General features: G+C 41.0%; 1 protein-coding gene across 2 annotated transcripts in view; it reads right to left on the reverse strand.

The window, feature by feature from the left end:
* LOC124183117 (probable G-protein coupled receptor CG31760) overlaps nucleotides 1-21,978 on the reverse strand; it is a 134,986-nt gene that overhangs the window by 60,191 nt on the left and 52,817 nt on the right. For both annotated transcript variants that reach the window (XM_046571175.1, XM_046571184.1), the window contains one exon: nucleotides 20,412-20,595. In XM_046571175.1, coding sequence (XP_046427131.1) covers nucleotides 20,412-20,595 — 184 coding nt within the window. The remainder of the gene's footprint in view (nucleotides 1-20,411; nucleotides 20,596-21,978) is intronic.

Here is a 21,978-nt window from a genome sequence, read left to right on the forward strand (position 1 = left end):
CCACTCGGCTGTTCGTCGTCTCTACCTTCGAACCCACAGCAATTTTCTCATCGCGAGGTAATTTCCATCGGGCCGTGACTCTAATACAATATCAACGACACTGCAACACCTGGATATCCTCGACCTCGCTTGCAATACTTCTTGAAAACTCTTTAACAAGTTATACATCGCAGCTGGTTGCAAACGTAGTTTGAACCCCAGTGGCCTTCGACGTACTTAGTTTGTGGTAAAACTTTCCCAACCGATATACAGGTATATACGGTGGTAGGTTAGACGGATTCGAGGAAATGCAGTGCCTGCGGAAATCCAAGCCTCTACCTGCGTATTCTCGGCGCACCCCTTAAGTTCTCCTTAAAACTTGTCAAAGTTCATTCGACGCTGGGACCCTCGTGTTCCTTTTATCATTCACGGGTCGTTTGAACGCGGGCTAACCCAAAAGTTCTGGCACTTCTAGTTTTTTTTATGCAAAAGTATTCCCTGAAGTTTAAATATTGAGAAAAAATATATATATATATATATATATATATATATATATATATATATGTATATTTTTTTTCTCGAAATCGGATAGCAAGCTGTTCTAATTTTGAAAATTGTTAAAAAATTAAATTGGTCTTTTCAAGAAAATTCGTTTCCCGAAAGTCAATAAGTCTTTAGATGGAAAATTAATGTAGGGTAACGAAAAACGTGAGAAAACTGACCTCGATCGATAGAAAATTGATAAAAACTTACCCTTTTATTGGAAGCGCTTGCAGTGACCAGATGTATTGTTCGAAAAATTATTCCGTCACGAGTAAAAAATTATTTGAACAAGGTACAATAAAACCGAAATGCCTCCGCGTCAAGGTGATTCAACACAAGTTCGAGTTCAACTTGAAGTGAATCAACCTCTGTCGATTAAAGGTGTGATTTGAAATTACAAAGAGACGCGTAACTGAACAGAGAATTGCACTCCGAGATAAAAGCTTTCCTTTCTATTAATTATGTATCCTTCCTTCCCCCCGGTTCGTCCGTTTGTGTACACCTTCAAACCCTCTCACTCGGATTAGAAAATCTTGAGAGAAAACTGGTTCGTAGAAAAGACATTGATCTCGCCCGCACATTGAGGGAGAATCTTTTATTCAATGAAGAAAGAAGAGGGAAGAAAGTGAACGGAAAAACTGAAAGGACGGAAGCAAGTCGATTGAAGTGGAGATGAAAAAAAATCAATCTCACCCGAAGTAACGGGATTCCACTAATGATTGCAGTATCATGTGTATACGGAAGAGGCTTACGGTTACATCCGCGAGTCAGTAATAAACTGACGAACAGACGCGACTTGTTTCGTTAAATCCGAATATAATTGCCAATCCGAGGGTCGGTACGTTATAGGTATAAATTAACCACCTGCGGTGTGATTACGTTCGTCGGGATTGAATTCGGAATTTAATAATACAGCAACACTTGGCTGTTAATAATTTTATTCGTTTATTTTTAACGATGGCAATCGGTGATCGCACAAAATCTATATTACATAGATTGACGCCAACCTGAATGGTAGGGTGTATCGAAAAACCACATTTTTCGAATTTCGACAAAGTCTAGTGTGGAAAATTTCCATCTTGATAGAGAAAATAAAGTGATTTCAAGGAGAACATTTTTGGATAATATTTTCAAATTGAGCAAACGGTTTTTAATTTGGGAATTTCCTTAATACAGCCTTAAACGCCATATTTGGCCATTTGGCGGCAATTTAGAAGGGGGGAGGGGGGGCAGGTACCGGAAGAGGGGAAACGGGGTAGACCAGTTGAATTCCGATTTCACTCCCCTACAGCTATCTTTTGAAAAAAAATGTACCGGTATTGACTTGTCTTGTTTTCCTTACTTTATTCAAGAAAATTTGACTGTATTAAGGAAATTCTCAAATTTAAATACGTTTTCTCGAGTTGAAAATATGAACGAAAACGTTCTCCTCGAAATCGCTGTATTTTTTCGTCAAGACCGAAATTTTCCACACCAGTCGGTGGCGAAATTCGAAAAACATGCTTCTTCGACACACTCTATCGAATAACCCACCGATGGCTGTATCGTTGGCGGAGCCGCGCGACGATGCACGCTAGTTTCATTATAAATCCCTGAAACGTGGAAATCCCGGGGATCCATAAAACCCGAACGCCTGCTAAAGCCTTGCGACACGAGCCTTGGCACGACCGACTTTATCCCGGATTCATTTTCCTATTGTGAATGGTAAAACAGGCTGTCAAACGTACCCCGGGATTTCCACGGCTTCGCGCTGGTTTCGCCAATATACGTGATCAACAAATATACATATGTACGTATGCATACATACACGTACAATATATACGTACAGCTATACAGAATACGTATGCGGAAATTTTTGTACAAGCAGAGAAAAATATGTGATACGCATAAAAATTCATAACCCATATGCATATAACATGATTCGCACTCGGATGTAGAAGCTTCGCCAAAATTACGCTATGTAAATTCCGGCTCTGGATGCCTTACACATAACTTGAGCACAGACGACTGGGGGCAACGAATTGAATAATAATCGTTGTTTTACTGTGGAAACGACGAAGGTACGTTAAAAAGATACGAGCGAAACTTGACGAAAGTAAATCATAGTCGGAATGACATCTTATGCTACGCGCCTGCTTGTTATCCTTCCAAAAGAACAACAAAATTAACACAACGAAAATTAACGATAACCCTCTAACTTTCGCGAAGGCGTTAGCTCGTCAAATCAAAATTGCGTATTTGAAACATACGTGAATTAGTACGTATAACCGATTCTGTCACTGCGAAAAATAAATTGTGCCAAATGGAGAAACGAACGACTCAGAAAAGAAAAAGAAGAGAGAAAAAAAAAAACAGAAGATTTCACAGACGGGCGAATATCGATCGAATCTATAACTTACGAACGAATTTCAATACGTGAATATAGAAGGGTTGAGACCAAGATGAAGAGTATAGGTACGAGCTTTATTAGACAATCTAATGTTACGTGAATAAAGTGCGGTGTAAGTCGCAACGCGTCTTAACCCTTTCAGTCACAGTCTTATCACAGTTTACTTATCATCGACATTACAGAATCATCGAATTTTAATAGTTTTTTCGATTTTACATCAGCCATATTGAAGTCACCATCTTGTATTTAGAAATGATCAAATTCTGTAATCAGCGACCGCAAAAATCCTCGAGTAACAAAATTCAGGCCAAAATATCGAGTTGAAAAATGTAAGACCGAAAGGGTTAAGAATACCGACTAACCGTGCCTCGCATTGTTAGCCATAACTACGTGTTGGCCATGTATTCCAGTACTATACACACCGACGCTTGGAAGTCTGCTTAAAAACCCGTATGAATTAACCTTGGTCGTTGAATAATATCAAGCAGGCCGGTTGCGGCACTTGACTTACCTGCATCGCCATTCTGATTTCACAGGGTGTTAGACGATTAGGGGAACTGTTCTCACCAATTAGCGATAATCCCCAGGCTAAACCCTCCATTTTGAGGACTTCCTATTTTCCTCCGCGTATCTAATTATTGCCGGCTTCCAGCCCCGAGTTGCTGATTCGATGATTATCACCTCCCACAGGTTATATGTATATACCGACGACGAGATAAGTCGCCGATTGCACGGGACGATCAACGAAAATGATAGATCCGAGCGCGGAGGAAGTTTTAGAGATACTGGCGACAGAGTTAAGTTGTATATAAACAGTTATTATTATCGGTATACCAAAATAAGTCACGCTCCCCCGCAAATATTCCCTGTCATCGAGACGTAACCTTGACTTCGATTAGGGAATGTAACAACATCATTCCAATCGCGATTCTTGCACGATAGTCAGACACTTTGCGCTATCGTTACCCGCCTGTTTGCAAGCTCTACTGAATATGGGTACCCGGCAAATGTTTGACATCGGAGTATTGTTTGCCGATACTTCTCGACGAACAAGTGTGCGCGATGCGCAAACAAATATGTCTCTATATTGCACTCAGCTATGCCGGTTCGTGCGGATTATACACGGAGGCACGTACCTACATGGTTACGAACCGGCGCTCCGATACATTTCCAACATAGTCCATATGTACGCGGTATTAACGTGTTTGATACCTGCAGAGGTATCCTCGGGGCAACGTGTTTCACACAGCAGCACTGCGTTTCCCACAGTTTCAAACCAATCCGAGACTCAAAGGCATTTGACGCAGCAAATCCGTTAACTCGAATCAATCCGTTTTGTAATAAATTTCAACATATTTTTGCCACTTTGGCAAGGTTTGTTTTTCTTTTACCGTACAACTCCATCTGCTTTTGAACCATACATTTCCTTGGATTCGACAATGAAACAGAGCTATCGATCTGTTTCTGTGAAATCAGGTGCAAACAGCTGGTCATTATTCGAATATCTATCCCAAAGTAAAACCAACCACCTTACTTTTTTTCACAAAGTTCTCAACGAGCCGTCAAAACGTAACGTACCTAACGTGTTTCGGTGAGATTGCAAACTCCTTATGAGATCCCATTAGCCTTTGGTATCGGTAAATCTTCAACGAAGACTTCACGCTTCTCTGACAGACTGTTTGCTTTACAGATCGGCTAGCAGATATTTCCACGAAATCTGTACCGACCGTTTGACGTCAACAGCAAGACCTGCCACCAAGGGACTAATCGAATTTGAATGTAGGTTAATTTGAACGTCGCCGATCTCATCTACAGAGTGAATTTTAGCAGGGGTCTCGTTGCGCATTTGCGTGTTGATTTTTGGAGTGTAACACGCCTGTAGCTCTAAACCCTAAATAGCACTGGACCGGAAATCTGTGTACTTTAGGTAGACGAGTTGTACCGGAAGGTAGTATACATACACCGTCAATTTCTCCTGAAACAGACCCTGTACACGTGTGCACGGAGGATCTTTTTCAAAAGACGTTCACGGTTGTAAAGAGTATGCCAGCTCGATTAAAAATACCAACATTCGACGCCATCCAATTCGTCTTCGATTACGCTATCAGCTCTGTTCGTATCCAAAGTATGTGTACATGTTCCGTATCTAAAACCAGACGTTTCTTGTAAAATCTGAAAGATGGCACACTCCACAAGTAAACCCATCACAGCATCATTTTTTCTCCTCTAAATCCCTAAAAGATGCATGTAATAAACATTTTCTTATGTCTCTCTTCGTTTCTGAGATATTCGCCTGAGGGGTATTAAAACCGACCACCCTGTATATGATCACGATGAATGAAACTCGAGATATGATGTGAAACTTTCGACGACAAACATGAAGGAACATCAAAGGCGAAAAGGATTTTCTCACTTTATTATGAATTCAACGTCTGCGGTACGAGAGACATATTTCATAGCTACGATGCCAACTTTCACACACGTATGTCATGTATAAGGTAGAAGGTACATCAAGAAGTGCGCGTTATGAATTTGGGTTCAGAGGAATGAGGGGAAAAGGTATTTTCATTTTTCTCTCTTTTTTCCTCGACCTATGATACATGATACGAAATCCTCTCAAACAAATTCTTAACAAGGTCTCAGTGCGATATGTTTGGTATATATATATATACAAAATATATATATATGTATGTATAAATATGTATGCAATGTATACCCTCAAGCCCGTACATCGAAGTTAGATATTATTCTCCATCTGCGTTCTTCGTGGCCATGGCAACCCAGTTCAATAAATCTACAAGGCCCCGACGACTAACCTTCAATTTTATTTTCTATTTTTTTCATAGCTCTCATTAGTAAGGATATTTCGAAGTGACGCGAAGTTGAGGTACCGAGTCACCAGCGATGCACACACGAATCCGAAATGTTGTTCACCCTCTTGATACTGTCTCGTCATCAAAATATAAAAACATGAACAATTGTCCGGTAGATTTTCTTATTTCCTCTTCCAGTGATATAACCTTCGCAGTCCAACAGACTTATCTCAAACCGAGCCTCTGAGCTCCTCTCGAGATTCTGCCGGAATGAATTTCGGCCGTTCATACATGGAATAAAGCGACGTCGTAGATCCTCCTCGGAGAAATAACTTCAACTACACGCTGTGCAGCGGTAGACATGTTATTCAAGAATGAAGCGGAAAGCTCGAAATAAAAATTTCCCAAGATTTTATCTCTCGTAACGGATTATTAAAATCAGTCTCCGACGACTCGCCCCAAAAGTTACCTCTGCAGGCTTCCCTCGAGATATATTTAATTCGCAGAATTATTTTCCAAGAACGATGGCTTCTCTCAGCGAAAACGAAGTTATATACAATAGCAAACACCGCCCCTCACTTTATCCCTGATAAACCAGCCTCCCGACTGCTTTTCAGCGTCGAATACCATTTTAAATGTCGCTGAGAAAGTCCATCGTTCGACAGGAATGCGAGGCGTCAAATTAGACGTGGGCAACGGTGGGTGAAAAAGTGGCATTTAATAAACGTTCGAACGGTGAAATTGCGCTTTGTCTAGACTCATCAAGTCGCTTTCGATCATCGTCATCGTCTTATAATGTCCCAAGTCTCCCCTCGCCGTTATTTACGTCAACATTGTTCTGATCAACCGTGACGCGATTTTGAATCTTCGTCTTATTATGATTTCAATATAATGGTACGCCAGAATTGAATCGTCTCTCTCTCTAACTTGAGAAAACCTTCAACTGCAAGAAAAAAAAAAAAAAAAAAAAAACCCATTTGTTCCCTGGCGACTTACACCAAACGCATTCTTTCCATCATTAGCTCGGATGGCAGGCTATAACATCTCCGATTAAGCACAAAGACACGGTATAAAAACCATCGATAAGCCTCAGACCAACAAACAACGTTCGAAATGGCCATAACGCTCCCCATAATGCTGCCGCATGTAGTCGCTAATAAACGTTTCTTCGCGTGCCTGTATTACCTCCGAGAATTTAGCAGAGATTTTTCGAGGTCCGAATCCATATCCTCCTCAACCCCAAATGAGTAAATATCGTTATCGACATAGTTTCGCATTAAATTTACGTGTACGATTTGAAATGAATATTAATTCAAAAGATTTTCCGTCCCTTCGTTCGCAATTAATTTGAATTAATCTTTATATGACGATCAACGATTGTACAACGCATTGTAATACTGTGTGTAATTATTTCGCCAACAATGAAAAAAAAAAAAGCCTGAATACCTACTGATTTACTCTCGTTGTTTAACTTGCAGAGAATGTAATTGTTTCATTTACGTAACGAAACGTTTCGCACGGATTAAAAGTGCTTCCCGGATCTCCGTAAATCATTATAATACGGTGTGGCATTAATTCGTACAACGTGCTCCGCAAGCCACCTGAGCAATGCGGTACCGTGAAAGACTTAAAATCTGAAGCATCTGTTTTCGCAAGCCGCCGCGTTAATTATGCTGGTAAAAATCATGCGTAAACAACATTGCCGTAAGACAACCTGTGTACGTGTATATTGGTTTTCAGTCGACGCGTTACAGCGTTTACGACGTTATTATAGCGCCGTTAAACTTCACCAAGCTGCCTTGAATCATGCCTCGAGCAACTCAGGCGTTGATGGTTACTTTTTACTGCAAAACGTCTAGATAAGTACTAAGCGTAAGAGAACAAAAACTTTTCTCTAGCCGCTGCAAGAGAACAAAGCTAGTTTTTTCAGCTTTGTACATCGATACCTGAATCAACGTGCAAACTATTCGTTGCTCCAAAATGTCGGCTCATGTCTCACGGAGGTTCTTCTCCGCGTGTTTGCAGAAATCTGGAACTGACAATGCCCCTCTTTATTTTACTCTTGGACCCACTTTCGGTACTCGCGCTGTATATAACACACGTATATATGTATATGTATACCTTATACATCTACCGAAATATCAACCGAGGCTCGATTTAAAAAGTTTCCCCTGTAAAATTCACCGACGCGGTAAAGTTTCGGACACTTTTCTAATCGATGACCTTTTTTCCTCGAATCCCAGCTAAGAATTCTCGGTAAATTATCTCCAGACTTAGAAACCATGAATGCGTTGGTCAGCCTAAGAAAGGACGCTGGAAATTCGTGGCTCAATTTTCCTCAGTTTCATCAATCGCAGTAACCGTAGACAACGATTTTTTACTGACGAAATAATAACAAGATCACGCATCGAAAACAATCATTTTTTAATGTAAACGTCAAGTACACCTTGCCAAAATTACAAGAATTATTTTAATCATTTCCGTCTCGCGGACTGCAAGCAGTTTCCACGCAAATAAAATTTGGGAAGCGTTAATTGGCGTCAGGTTGAAACAAGCCCAGACGCCCGTTTTCCTCCCTCGAAATTCAGCCGTCCTTTTCGCAACAGAAGTGAATTCACGACAAAGTAAAAAAGGAATAATGTAAATGACTTCTCTAGATGGTACCAAAGCATCGAGCATGAAATACTTATACGATTCCTTTTCAAGCGTCACTGCTTGTTTGATGTACCCTTAGACACATTTTCAAAAGTATCTTTTTGCCCGAGTGTTACGCTGACAAAGTTTCTCTGAAGTTCGAGGTTAAAGGCCGGAGGTTCATTTCCGCACAATCGTCAAAGTCTGTCGAGTGTATACAATATACATTAGCGTGTCTCTTATTTAGGGTGTTGACGATTTTTTTCCGTCTCATCCCCCATCATATCAACTTCAAATAATTCAAAAACAATTGCCTACTTTTGTCAGGTTCTTAGCTCACTCTAACGCGTGCCATCAAGAGGATGGATTTCCCCATTTAAAATACACGTGTTTCGGACACATTTTCAGTGCATATTTCATTGTAAGAGTAATGACGTTGAAAAAAAATCCGTGACTGCGAGTCTTCAGTGAGCATTACTGATATTATCTGAGAAAAAATTCACATCATCGTACCGGACAATCTAGACGAATTCCACACCCTCTGAATAAAAAAGAATTAAATTTCGAGTTCAGAGTTGTTGTGATTATCTGAAAAAATTAGGTGATTGTTTTTGAATTATTTGAAGTTGATTTGGAGCGTGAGATAGAAAAAAATCGTCAACACCCTGAATAAAGGACACCCTGATATACATGTATATGTAATATAAAACGTCTAACGTGAGGAAGAGCTTTCGAGCAGTGCGTTAATTCGATGGCCAGACTGGTAGCTTCGATAATTACCGACTATGTTTATCCTTGCGTCGTAGACGAATGAAATTCCGAGCTGATATAGTCCCCGAATCCCCAAGACATATCTGCAGCCTGTAAAGTGGACAAATTCACGCCCGGCTTGACGCCAAAGAGAAGTGGATCCAATCGAGCTGCCGTGAATTGCTGTTTTCTGAAGCATGAACTGAAGCCTGCAAGCTCGATTTGCGTGTTTCAAGAATCGACTGCATTGTCGGGTATCCGATGAAAGCTCTTAAAGTTTAATACTGAAGCTCACTAGACGATGAACTGATCGCGAAACCTTTTGGGCGAGCTTTTTTTTTATTTTGCCTTAATTATTCCAACCGAGACGACTTGTGATATATTTTCAAATGGTACGTTTACTGAAAAGCAAAGTCTCCTGGACCATTCTGTGCTCAACGCGCGATTTATTTAAACTAATTCACAGATCCTAATTCAAAGTACGATCAGGTGAAACTCAGAGGCTGTCAGATTTAGAGACAATCAGATTAAAATCGAATGTATCGGGATAAAAAAAAATTAGATCAACCGCTGCTTCGACTGAAGTATTTTGGTCTTCGGTCGTTTAGAATATATACATCAGATACATGTATAGATCTCATATGTACATCGTATAAACGTCAAATCATTATATTACCTGCGATCGATCTGGAAACTTTTTAATAAGTAAACGATCAAACGCTTTGCGAAAGAGAAATGTCGGGAGCACGCTGAATTCAGCTTTATACGAGAAGGCTTAGACACAAGCGCTTAGATGTTTTATTCTCTTACGATTGAGTAATCCATAAATTGCAAAGAATGTACGAGGGTTGAAACTGATAAAGAAATTCACACCCCTTGGGACGAAATATTCCATCGGAATAATTAATCAATAATACCGGCCAGTCGCCGGAGGCTGTCTACACCTATTTAGTCAGCTGTCTTTCGTGAAAACTTTATCGTTCAAATAATATCATGCATCCAGTCGAAAGCCCGAAGATCGATGGATCCTTTTCTTTCCTATCTCGAACTCCGCCCTCGCAACTGTCGCCTCTCGCGTGACGTATTGGCTCGACGACAGGCATCGGAACGCGACGAACACTCATATCACAGCAAGGATCGGTTTGCGCGAGGTGATCAAAATGCGAAATGATGAACGGCTGGGGCAAAACGAGGGAAAAGCAAAACCTGCCAGAGTTCGGAGGTTAAACGAGGGTGGTGTTATACGGAAGTTACGGGGTATTAATTGCGACACGTAGCGCATGCATGCATGCATGTACGTACGTACGGGCAATAATTCACCCCAGCGTAAAACGTTTAAAGTTGTCGTGGCGAACGATGCTTGCTTCGAATTAATTATACTTTACCGTTTTCTACTTGCACCGCAGAGCCGAGAAGGCGACCCGCAGCTTGCGCAAGCTCGTGTAACAAGTTAATAAAACAATTATGAAAAGAGTAATTACAGCTGGGCGTAGTGCAGAGATGGTGCTGGTACAATAAGTTACGAATGACACAAGCAATCCTACGCCTCGTTTAAAGACGTGCTTAAGTTCCCTCGTTATAGGCTTTGCCAAGTTTGAAAGAAAGTCGATTTCAGGTTCAACGCTTATCACCACCCCTGGTACTAATTCCGAAAGTAGTCGTTTACTCAAGTCTCCGATTAACTTTAAGCTAAGTTTCGTGTTAAGAAATCGGAGGTCCTTTATCTCTTTTCTTCTCACTCCCTGTGCTATATACTTATGTACAACGGACGGAAAAACACTTGATCAAACCGTTGAATAAAACAAGATACATTTCATACAATGGATACGAAACCTTGAACGGTGGAAAAAAATATCAAAAGTATAATACTGTGTTCCAGGTATCCCAGGAAAATTACAAACCGATATTTCAACTCCGCGAGCGACGAATCACTTCTCTTTCTAAGTATTGAAAACCGGGATACAATATATCGCGTGAACAGTGTGCATTATACACGGGCACATGATTTAATGAAACGATTTTATATAAAAAAGGAACAAGAAAATTATACATTATACGAAAAAAGGAACGTTTCATTCAATATTCATATTCTCACAAAGAATACATGTATATACGTATTACGTATGTTCACGAAATTGAGTAAACAAAAAATGTAATTTGCCGGCAGTGCCTCACTCGAAAACAAGTTAAAAATCCTCTTCGTACCAGTTTCGAATAAAATTCTATGAACGGCGTAAAATCCTGCGGTGAATTTGAATTGTAACATTTCTCGTATAAATCTAAGCTCAAAGATAGACCGTAGGTATAATCACCGCGAACCGTCAAGAAAACATCTCAAAGTAAAGACGCCGGTGGTGAGATGCGATCTTTTCAAATTTCACACCCATTAAGCAACAATTATTAAGGTCAGTAATAAAACTCGTTAATAGCACCCTCCGCAGGCCGGATGGCTGCTGCCTGTAAATTTAACGAGGATAGATAAAGCGAAGGAACATCAGAGTTATGAATTATCGCATATTCCGAGTAATTATAGTCGGGGGGGAGGAATTTACTGTAGTAATTCTCACCGGCGTGATGTGACTAGAAGCAGACTGCCTGCCGATACGCCTAGCGCCTGCAAGATTTTACGATTGTCGCACAGTGAGTAATTTTCCCGGTCAACGGATTCTCTCGAAAACTATACGATCGTATACGTATACGACTGCAGGGCTGCCTCGTATTTGTCGTAGCAAACAATGCAGAGCGCTGTCTAGCCGGCCGTAATACCAACACGTGCGCAACGGCTCATAACGAGGACCAAAACCCCTCGTGATAGTTTAACGTCCGTGGGGACCGACCGCGATTGGTCAAGTTTCATCTCAAGTATTCGCCTCCCTCCCCCCCCCCCCGGGATAAACGGGACGACAGAAGGTCCCCCGAATCCAGGATCCGCACACTCGCCGCTTGATTACTTCGGCCATACTCGAACGCTGGTCAAAGTATCCTTCGTTCTTCCCCCCTTTTCCATACCTATAAGCTTCGGCTTTCCCGAAATAATTGTTCGAATGTACAGAGCCGAAGTACCGATCGACCGGCCTCGTAATCGCGACCCCGAAAGCTGCGTCATATAATTATCCTTGGAGAGTTGAAACAGTGAGACCAATTTAACGACGTAGTCGCGGTTCGCGGTGAATATAAAAAAAGCTCTCTGCGTTCGTTTTCGCGCGAAGCGATTAATCAATTTCAACGATGTTAACGCAGACTAGGCGGCCGAGTATGACAAGTCAATCCGGAGAGTGAACTCGGTTGATTGTAGGCTCGAAGAAAGGCCACCGTGGAAAGTCACGACCCTTCGGCTTCGAGGGTTGGCGGTGAGGCGAATGCCGTCGCCTTGTTTGCCACGGTATCACGGATGTTTGCCGAAACGATATCGCAAATTAAATTATTCAAAAGTCAGGTTTGTCACGTAACGTGGTACAGAATTAATTCGTTGGGTCCGACTGCAGGCGAGGCAGTGACGATTGTGGTCGGGCAAGGGTTTTCGGACTTTTGTTTGACTTCGTGGCTTCTTCTATGCAAACAGCACCGCGGTCGTCTCCGGCGCAGGGGTCTCGAGTCGAGTAGCCCCGTCCGAATTTCCACCCCCTGACAAGAGATCCCGTATAAATTACTCCTGCTAAACACGATTTTCTCAAATCAATATTTGCCGCCCGCGTCGTCTCGGCCGAGTATATAGTCAATTTAATTGCATCATCGTTTCTGCATGTCTTACCATCGGAGCATCCATCACTAACCCCCCCTCTCTCCCCCATCATGCCCGCCAACTCCATCACTCTCTATCTCTGTCTCTCTCTCCTTTCCCCTCTCTGTACAATATAATAAATCGTCCGAACGATTTCCGGATGAGGAAATCGGCAACGATCGCTGCGAGAGTTGAAGGGTATTAAAATGCCGGATACTGCTCAGGATCATCCATCAACGTTTCAGGAAACGGAGAGACGGAAAAGATAAAAGAAACGTACGGTGTGATTGATCTGAAGACAAAAAACAGATGGCGGTGGAGATATATCGTCGCTGAATTTGAGTTGCCGAGTTACGGCCGATTTCGCCGTTGCGAGATAAACGCCAAAAACCGTGTGATTTTCATGTAACATGCGAAATGTATAGCATCGTACGTTCTAAACTGAACAAAATTCGCATGTATTTGGGGCTATTTTGGTATACCTCGAAGCCTAAGCCCTCTCTACATTTCCGCTGGGTTACGCGTGTCCGATATCCATCCACGCGACAAGAATCGTTTGAAGAATATTTTCATACAAGACAAGATGTACGGATGAACTTTCGGAAGAATGATATTTGATCACAGAGAGTAGTAACTTTCCGTCGATAACGCGTTTCCGCTTCGCTACCGATTCACCGGTAAACTGTGAAATCAGGCTTCTCGATACCCCGGAAGCCCTTCGTCGTAAGATCAGGAGTCATCTTCCAAAGAGAATATCAAACGGACTGACTACAGGCCGATTCTTGAATACATCCGTACAAGCAAGGGCTGTTTGCTCTAGTTGAATAATTTTGCGGCATCGTCCGATCATCCGGTGGATGATGAAAGGCGGTCGAATATAAAACGTAACCGATCCGTCATTCCGATCCATCCCCTGAATTAGTCAAGGGAAGCGTGTAGACACGAGCTGCAGAACGAACAGCTGAGTTGGTTATTCTCGAAGCGCATGACGGAGTTCAAAGCGTCGCGACGTCGCCGACGGGGTGGTAAAGTACATTAGGGAAGAGCGAAGCCGAGATGGCTCGTGCTCTAGCCGCTACCCCGGTGAAGAGGGCTCTCTTCCAATAATCTCCCTCACTTGGCATTGTCCGCCATCTTTGACCGAACCCCCCGCGACGCCACCGGCGGACCATTATCGAGTGTGCCGGATTAAAGGTCCGTTTCCACTTTACGACTCGGAGTTTTTCTCAGTCACGGTGATCGCGGTGCACGCTTCGAATTACCTTTGAAAGATCGCACCGTCCGACCGAGACGTCGATCTTTGTTCGAATTTTCACGACGCCGGGAACATTTCCGACCGCATTTATTAACCGATACGCTGCGGCTGGGTCTGGCGTTGCAGCCTGATGCACCGCATCCGTGATTGTAATTAAATTTGTTACAGTGATGAGGAACTCTGGTATCCTGGGACATCACCGCGGGGAGTAAAAGAGGCCACGTTCCATCGTATATGACAGAAATAAACTTCATTATTTTACTACGGAACAAACCAACGCAGCTGATGCAATGAAAATTGAATATAGTAAATAAACCTTGTACGGCACGTTTGTGTAATATACCCGCAGTATAATTTAATTAGGTAATATAAATGTCATTAGGTACATACTCTCTTTGCGGAGCAAATAATGAAGGGTAAAATCTTTTTTCAGACAGACTGTTTTTTACGCAGTCATTTTTCGATCGTACTAAAATTACGTTATCGTTACGTAATTGTGATAAAAAAAAAGTAATCTTGCGTATGAAACTGAAAGCCTAGCTAGCGAAATTTCTCCAATATGGCCGGGAAACGGAAGAGAATTCGTCGTCAAAAAATCTCAGAGCGAATGTAAACTCGCTGGATGAGAAGAAAGTGCAATCGAAAACTTTTTCCTTTCTTTTTATATTCGCTTCAGACCTTTCTTCGCCCTTATGTATTTCAAGCTTCCCTTGATCCTTTCATTTTTCTTCGCTTCCATATCCTGAAAAGGTTAGAAAAGCGGCACAGCTTCGCGGAAGACGAAGCCGCCATCACCGATTCGTGGCTATCGGTGGTAGTTTATGTATATATCTATATGACGTTCTTCGAAGGACCGACCGCGTTGAATCTTGGAACTCGATTCAATTTCGTACCGATAAAGAAGCTCGCTGTCCTTTTCACTCCGACGAATGAAACTTTCCTCGGTCTCTCATCGTGCCCAGATGTTACACCCGAGGGAACGACATCCCTCAATCCTTAGCCTGCACCAGTCACCGGTCTTCTTCATACTTTGCCTATAATAGACTCCGCGATTCTCCTCGAACCATACGGGGTTAATAAACCCCGTTTTGTACATGACAGCGTGCAAAGAATGTTTCCAACGTCATCTCCGGGCGATTTCCTTTCCCAAAAGTAACCTCGTAATCCTCCCCTCAGCCCTTCGTCGCCTGCACGAAATTACAGCCAACGGCAACAGGACGTTTTCCAAACTTAATTCTCATTTTTATTACAATTATTCTCCCCTTTTTACTGCTCCGTCTTATTCTTTTTCTTCTCCTCATCAAAATTCTCTTTCCATTATTACACTCGTATCTTGACACGTCATATACGTATATAAATATATACGCGTCGTGCATTAAATTGTTACGCCGTCGGTGTTCAATTCGCGATATTGAAGGTAAGTGTACCAGTTACGGACCCTGTCCCAATTATTGACCTTTTTTGATTGTGTATCTGTTTGATACTTAGTTCTATGATTGCCAAAAAATAAATTTATAGTGTCTAACCCTCTGGCGATTCACGATTTGTGTCGTGAATTTATAATTTTTGAAAATAGAAGAGTCAATAATTGGGTCTAAAGGTATCAGTAACCGGTACGCTTACCTTGCATCTGTATAAGATGGTCACTTTACGCGTAGTCAATAATCACAATGAGTGAAAACTGTTCCGATACAATTTTTCAACGCAACGACAGGTTTCCTCTATTTCCGGGCAATGATTCAGAGCGTCTCGCTGCGGAAAAGAGGAGAATTTTAAAACAAGACGAACGCGTGGCAAAATCCTCGAGCACACTTGAGCGTGGCAAACAAGTTGAGCAGAATATTCAGATCTTCTTTTATTGCCGGACGGCAGGAATGGCTACAAGTTGGTTGCGAGAACGTCACGGTTGAAAATGGGACAACTCTAAAAGCTAACCGGATGCCTGGGTCATGGACACAACTCGTGTTCAATCTCGTGACTCTGGCTCTTTTCCACTCTTGTTCGTTTGTTCGTCCGTTCGTTCCGCGGTCTCGATGTGATTGCACACTGCCGTTGTGCGGGAAAAGCTCGTGAATTCTCATATCGTACACACGTATAATCGAACATCTGCAAAAATGCGGGAACACCGAAGTGTTCGTCGCTAGCCAAATGCCACTCCGGACTCGACACACGCAGATACCGTAATAAAAGTTGAGCGAATTATCGGTAATTCGCATCCGTCGAAAGTGCAACAAAAAGGGTTTTTCCCGTTTCCATATAATATGGATGGTGCGGAGCGCACGTACCCGATCCAACTTGGGTTATAACCACTCGCCACAATTTCGTCGATATAGGTATACAGTTGTGTTTACTGTTCGGTAAGTTCTTGTTATACCCTGCAGCGTGTCTTGGTACCTGCAGAGCGATATAGTCATGCCGAAAGATCGGTGGGGCGTTATTTGGGTCAATGCCGTACGATGTTGATCGATGTGTGCTACGAATTGAGATTGATTTATTTATTTAACAGCCGCACTTGCCGTGATAGACACGGAAATAATCCATCTCAAGAAGTATACCGTTAGCGAATGAGATCGTATAATTAACAGACGCCAAGGACTGCACGTCCAAGTTTTACGGATATTTAGTGTACGTAATACCTACCGATTAAGTAACGTGCCCGAAATTAATGGCTTGTGGATTAATAATTGAAATCACTTGGATGTACGGATCGGTTGGCAAATTAAAAAGCACCAATGCAAATGCTTGACAGATTGTATAATTCCAACTTGAAAAGAATGAAAATTTACTAAAGGTTATTTTTTTCGAAAACTCGATTATGAAAAACATACGAGATGCGAGGAATAATTTCAAGCCCTCGTCCAATTTTGCTCGTCGACTCTAATTCAGTTATGAAAACGCATTTCAACCGCAAAGCAAAGCCTGCGCAAATAGAGTGATAGTCGAGGAAAATACGTTTATGTGAAAAGTTAATTCTTTGTAAAATATAAGCTGTACGACCGTGTTCCATACAAATCGTGTCTTCAGTGAAGCTTTACCTTTGCGCGGTTGACAGATTGACACAGGAAAAGGGGAGGCGTGGGAGGTAAATATAATGATGAAAAGCAATTTCAAAGCTGGCTGTAACATCAAAGCTGCTGTGAACGTATGGACGAATCAGACTGCAAAATCAGTGCGGACGTATTTTATGTAGGACTAAAAAATTCATTCCCTAGCTGCAAGGCGTATCGTACAAGTTATCGGTGAATGGGATAAGAAAAAAAAAATCGAAACTCATAGACGAGGTGTTTCCTGATGAATACGTTTCCCTGCCTGACGAACACAAATTTATCAGATTTAAAAACATAATAAATAATAATGTTAATTTACTCGGTTTCGTGAAATCTTGCACAAAAAATTATAATCCTTATTAAACCTTACGAGATCTTTTCTTGTAATTACAATACAACCAGTTATTCAATTAAATTCAGGAAACTTCTTTCATTCATAAAAATGAATTATTTGCGGAATGCTAACAGAATATTTTACCGAACAAAAAATATTATGAATTCACTCAAACGGAAAGAAATTTAATTAAAGCAATTAACATTTATTGCATCAGCAGCCCGAAATGAATTCATTTTATTGTACCAACTGGAATTTTCTCAATCCAACCCAATACTTCTTTGTTTCACAGTAACAAGTAAACAACAATTTCATCGAAACAAAATTTAATCGAATTAAGCGTGCCGTTGCACTGTATCAACAAAATGCAAATAAATGGAATTTTTTTCCTCAGTGTATATGTATGCAAATTAAAACAATCTGCCTACCACAATTTTACCCGAAAGATGTCACGTATTACACGTATTATACGTATACTTACTATATATAGTTATATATATATATATATATATATATATATATATCATTTTTCGCATACGATGAAATGTATAAGTTACAAGCCTGCGAGTGAGATTAAAAAAAAAACGCCCCCACATTAGTTTTCCTCCTCCCCAAAATCTGGACCGAAGAAGAAAATACTCTTTTCTTTCAAAGTCACACGTTTTATAGTAATTGTAGGAAGAGGAAACAATACGCCTGTGAAAGTTTGAGCTCTTAATATCGACATTTAGTGGTTCCTGAACGCCGTTTTTTATTAACAATTTGATTAAGACGGGAAAATTTAGTTTTAGTTTAATTTTGAATTTTGCAGCTTAGTAATAACGTAGCTGGAATAATAGGACTACGTGGATCGGGTGATGCAACAGAAACGTAAGGAGATTGAGAAAAGAGGAGGAGGTTGAGAGCCGCTTGACGTCACCACATCGTCCAGCATTAGTTGTTTTTTGTATTTTTCTAAATTTTTTCTCCATCACCTCATTGCTTACTCTTCTCGGAATCGTCTTTAGTATACCTATAACTTTCTGGTATTAGGTATACGGCAAGACCGCGACGTAGAGTTTATGTTCCATAATTCACGAAGCTCTCACTTTTTACTCTGTATTCCTCCCTACTGCCTCTGGCGACTGAATAATAGAATGGTCACTATACGTGGGGGTAGTGATACTATGAGAGTTCTGGATACAGATTCCTGTTACCGACACTTACTGACATCCTCCCCAGACTCAAACCCTTTTTTACACGTAACTGTCACAAAATAACAAAATATCCAAAACTTCATTGAAATTTGACACTACGAGGGTCACACAAGACGTTAAACGGTTTGTCTGATCCAAGTATCCTGTATAAATATTTCTCATTTATTTTACTCTCACCACCATCGCATCAATAACCGTTAACGTCGCGCTTTGGAAAGTCAGTATAGATATATAATAAATATAAATACACCATAGTGTAACTATAACTTGACGAATTACGTGCGAAGTTCATGATCAGCAGTTTACGTCGCCACCACCGAGCAACGACAAATTATTTGGGTGCAAAATTCGACTGTGCAGTTATCGAGGACAGATCTTGACGTTGAATAATGGAAAACTCGCGAAATTCTCCATCCCGAAAAGTGGTGTTCACGTCGAGAAAATATATGGTAGAATAAAAAAAACAAAAAAGAAAGAAAGAAAAAGAAAAAATTGGCGAACGAAATTGGGCAAGGTCTGAGTGAGAATGATTTGGGTGTGGGAAAATACGAGACATGTGCACGTGAAGAAGGAGATTAATCGAAAACAAGATGGCGCCCACAGCGCAAATGAACTCGGTGGTTCAATTCCACTAGTCTATAATAGAGAATCAGCGGAACATCTGTTCCTCTCGATGCAGCTCTAGATTAAAAACTGATCAACTCGACTATTCTATAGCTGACAGAGACTTCGACCTCGCCGTTTACAACAAGGCAAGAAAATGAACCACCTCTCCAGGAAAAGTTCGCGGGATCTATTCTTTCCTCGCAATTAAAATGAAAACTTTCCAGTAAGGATCGAAAGAAGTATACGATAAACAAAATCGACTTCCAGGAAAACGCCAAGAGTATACGGTAACGTTATAATTCGATAGCGGGTAAAGGAAGCTCGCATCGGTAAAAGTATTATAAGAGAAAAATAAAAACAAGCCGTGAAAATAGTTTTTTCCAAGTTTTAAAAGAAAAATTCTGAAAAACAAAAAATTAATAACATTTTTTTCAAATAAATATATAAACTGAGAAAAACGTAACCGCTTATTTGAAAAACCAGCAAAAAATATAGACGGTAAAACATTGAAAATCGATTCTGATTCCCGGTAGAATCGGAAGTTCAATTTGAACGGGACATGGCATATTTTCAAGCCCATCATTTCGTGGTAAAATCCTGCGAGCTTCGAATTTTTTTGAACAGACCGACGTACCGACGTTTTTCTAAAAATCTATTTTTCGGATTCCAGAGGTACGAAATTAGAAAACGTCGCTTTAGATCGGAACCAATACTTTTCTTACATCGCCAAAGGTGATGAAAAGTAAAAAACAAAAACCACCAAGGCATTATTCCATTCCACTATAACACGTCCGAATACGTGATTCGAACTACCGAACCTTACTAACGCCAAGGTGAATATCGACCGATGAATCTGGCTATGCGGATCGCGTAGATGCGCAAAAATAATCCCCGTGATCGATTTATCGGAGATTTGTGCAGCGTTAACGAAGCACAGAGACGATACATCGACCGGCTAAGTGATGCCAAGGGTTTTGCCGATAAAGTAAACGCGTATAATTTTCCCCGGGGCGAAGACGGTCCATTTGTGTAGGGTCGTTTCGCGCAATCGTGACTTCCGGCTGCAAAAGGCGTACGTAACTACGTATACGGCGCGCAGGGGTGAATAGGTGGAAAAGTAAGAGGCGTGCAGAAAAGTACGTACTTGAAAAAGTACGTGTCGTTGGCATATCCAAAGAAGGGCACCGTGTACGTGAGCATCCAGATGTTGCCGCCCCCGCAGTCGTAGTAGGGCTTTGACCACCGGCCATCCTCGTACTTGACGGTCAGAATTTCATCCTCGACGCGAACCGTGTGAGCGCTCTCGTTGTGGGTGTACGTGTGGAAGCCTGCAACAAATCGTTATTATTTATCTGCAATAATCTATGTGTTCTGTAATACACTGAGAGAAGTTTTTAGTTCCGGTTACCGCTCGGTCCTTAACTATTTTCATTTTTAACCGCAATCGAAAGATTTAGTTCTAGGTACAAAATGAAAATTAGCTGTGAAGCTGTTATCAGAAAGTCTAGTATCCGTTACTATTCTTTCTCATTACGATCACTGTTACTAGATTTTCTTGCAACTGTTGCGAAAATTTAATGCTTGTACGACGATAAATTGACATTAAAGCCTTGTTCAACTAAAAAAGTACAGTCAAACGAACAGACTGATTTTGCGTTGCAAGTACCAAAAACGGATCGACAATAGCGCAAAATGGTTACGCGTACCTCGTTTTTCGTAATTCCAACAATATTCCAACAATATAAAATTTTTTAACGATACCTGTTTCACTCAATTTGTCTAGTTACTGTGACAAATGAAATTTTTATCAGTGTATATTCGAAAAGAAAAAATCGAAAAGATTTTAAGACCATGATAATTAAAATCCTTGTGAGTCTCCGTATAATTTTCTTCAAAAAATATTGAAAGTGACCAAAAAATTCGAAGATTAATCGCTTCTAAAAAATCGGGTGATTGTATCTAAGAATACCGTGCCATATACCGAAACTGAAACAAAATTTGGACCGGCAACCGTCCGACATGAAACTCAAAAGTGAAACCCGCGCATAGAATTTCTCATACATACATTTTCGCTTTAAATTTCCACTTCGGACAATTTTATGAATTTATTACCTCGCCGTGATATATTTCAAGAAAATATAACGAGTATCGTTGAAACTCCATACGTCAACTTCATTCGTCACATTGTAATTCGACGGAGGTTAGGGTAGGTTATACAACTCGAATCGCGTTTTAAAGAGAGAAAAAGAAAATGAAAAAAAAAAAAAAAAAAAAAAAACGTACCCGGATTCCCAATGGGCGTCATTCACCACGGGTAGGTATATATTTTTAAACTACCTTCTAATGGGTGTTTCAGCGCAAAATATCCACCGCGCTGAAACGAGGGTGGTAATCGGAATTCATTGTCGGTGTTAAATACCCGAAAGTGCACGCAGGACGGTCGGTTTCATATCGTCCAACCCCGCACAGTTCACGGTCCAAAAAAATACCGGGTAATTATCGAGCTAAACATATCCCAGCGGACACGTATGATGTTTATCAGCACCGAAATAGTAGCTAATTCACAACTTTCTGACAAAAGAAAAATAAACATGGCATCGACACAACGATACCGTATGTGTTGCGATTAGCGATGAGTGGTTATTGGGAAAAAGTGGTGATCAAAGGCGGACGGAGGATTAAAAATTTGCTTGAAAAACAAAAAAGAAGGA

Source organism: Neodiprion fabricii, chromosome 1 (assembly GCF_021155785.1).
Source record: "Neodiprion fabricii isolate iyNeoFabr1 chromosome 1, iyNeoFabr1.1, whole genome shotgun sequence".
NCBI lineage: Eukaryota > Metazoa > Arthropoda > Insecta > Hymenoptera > Diprionidae > Neodiprion > Neodiprion fabricii.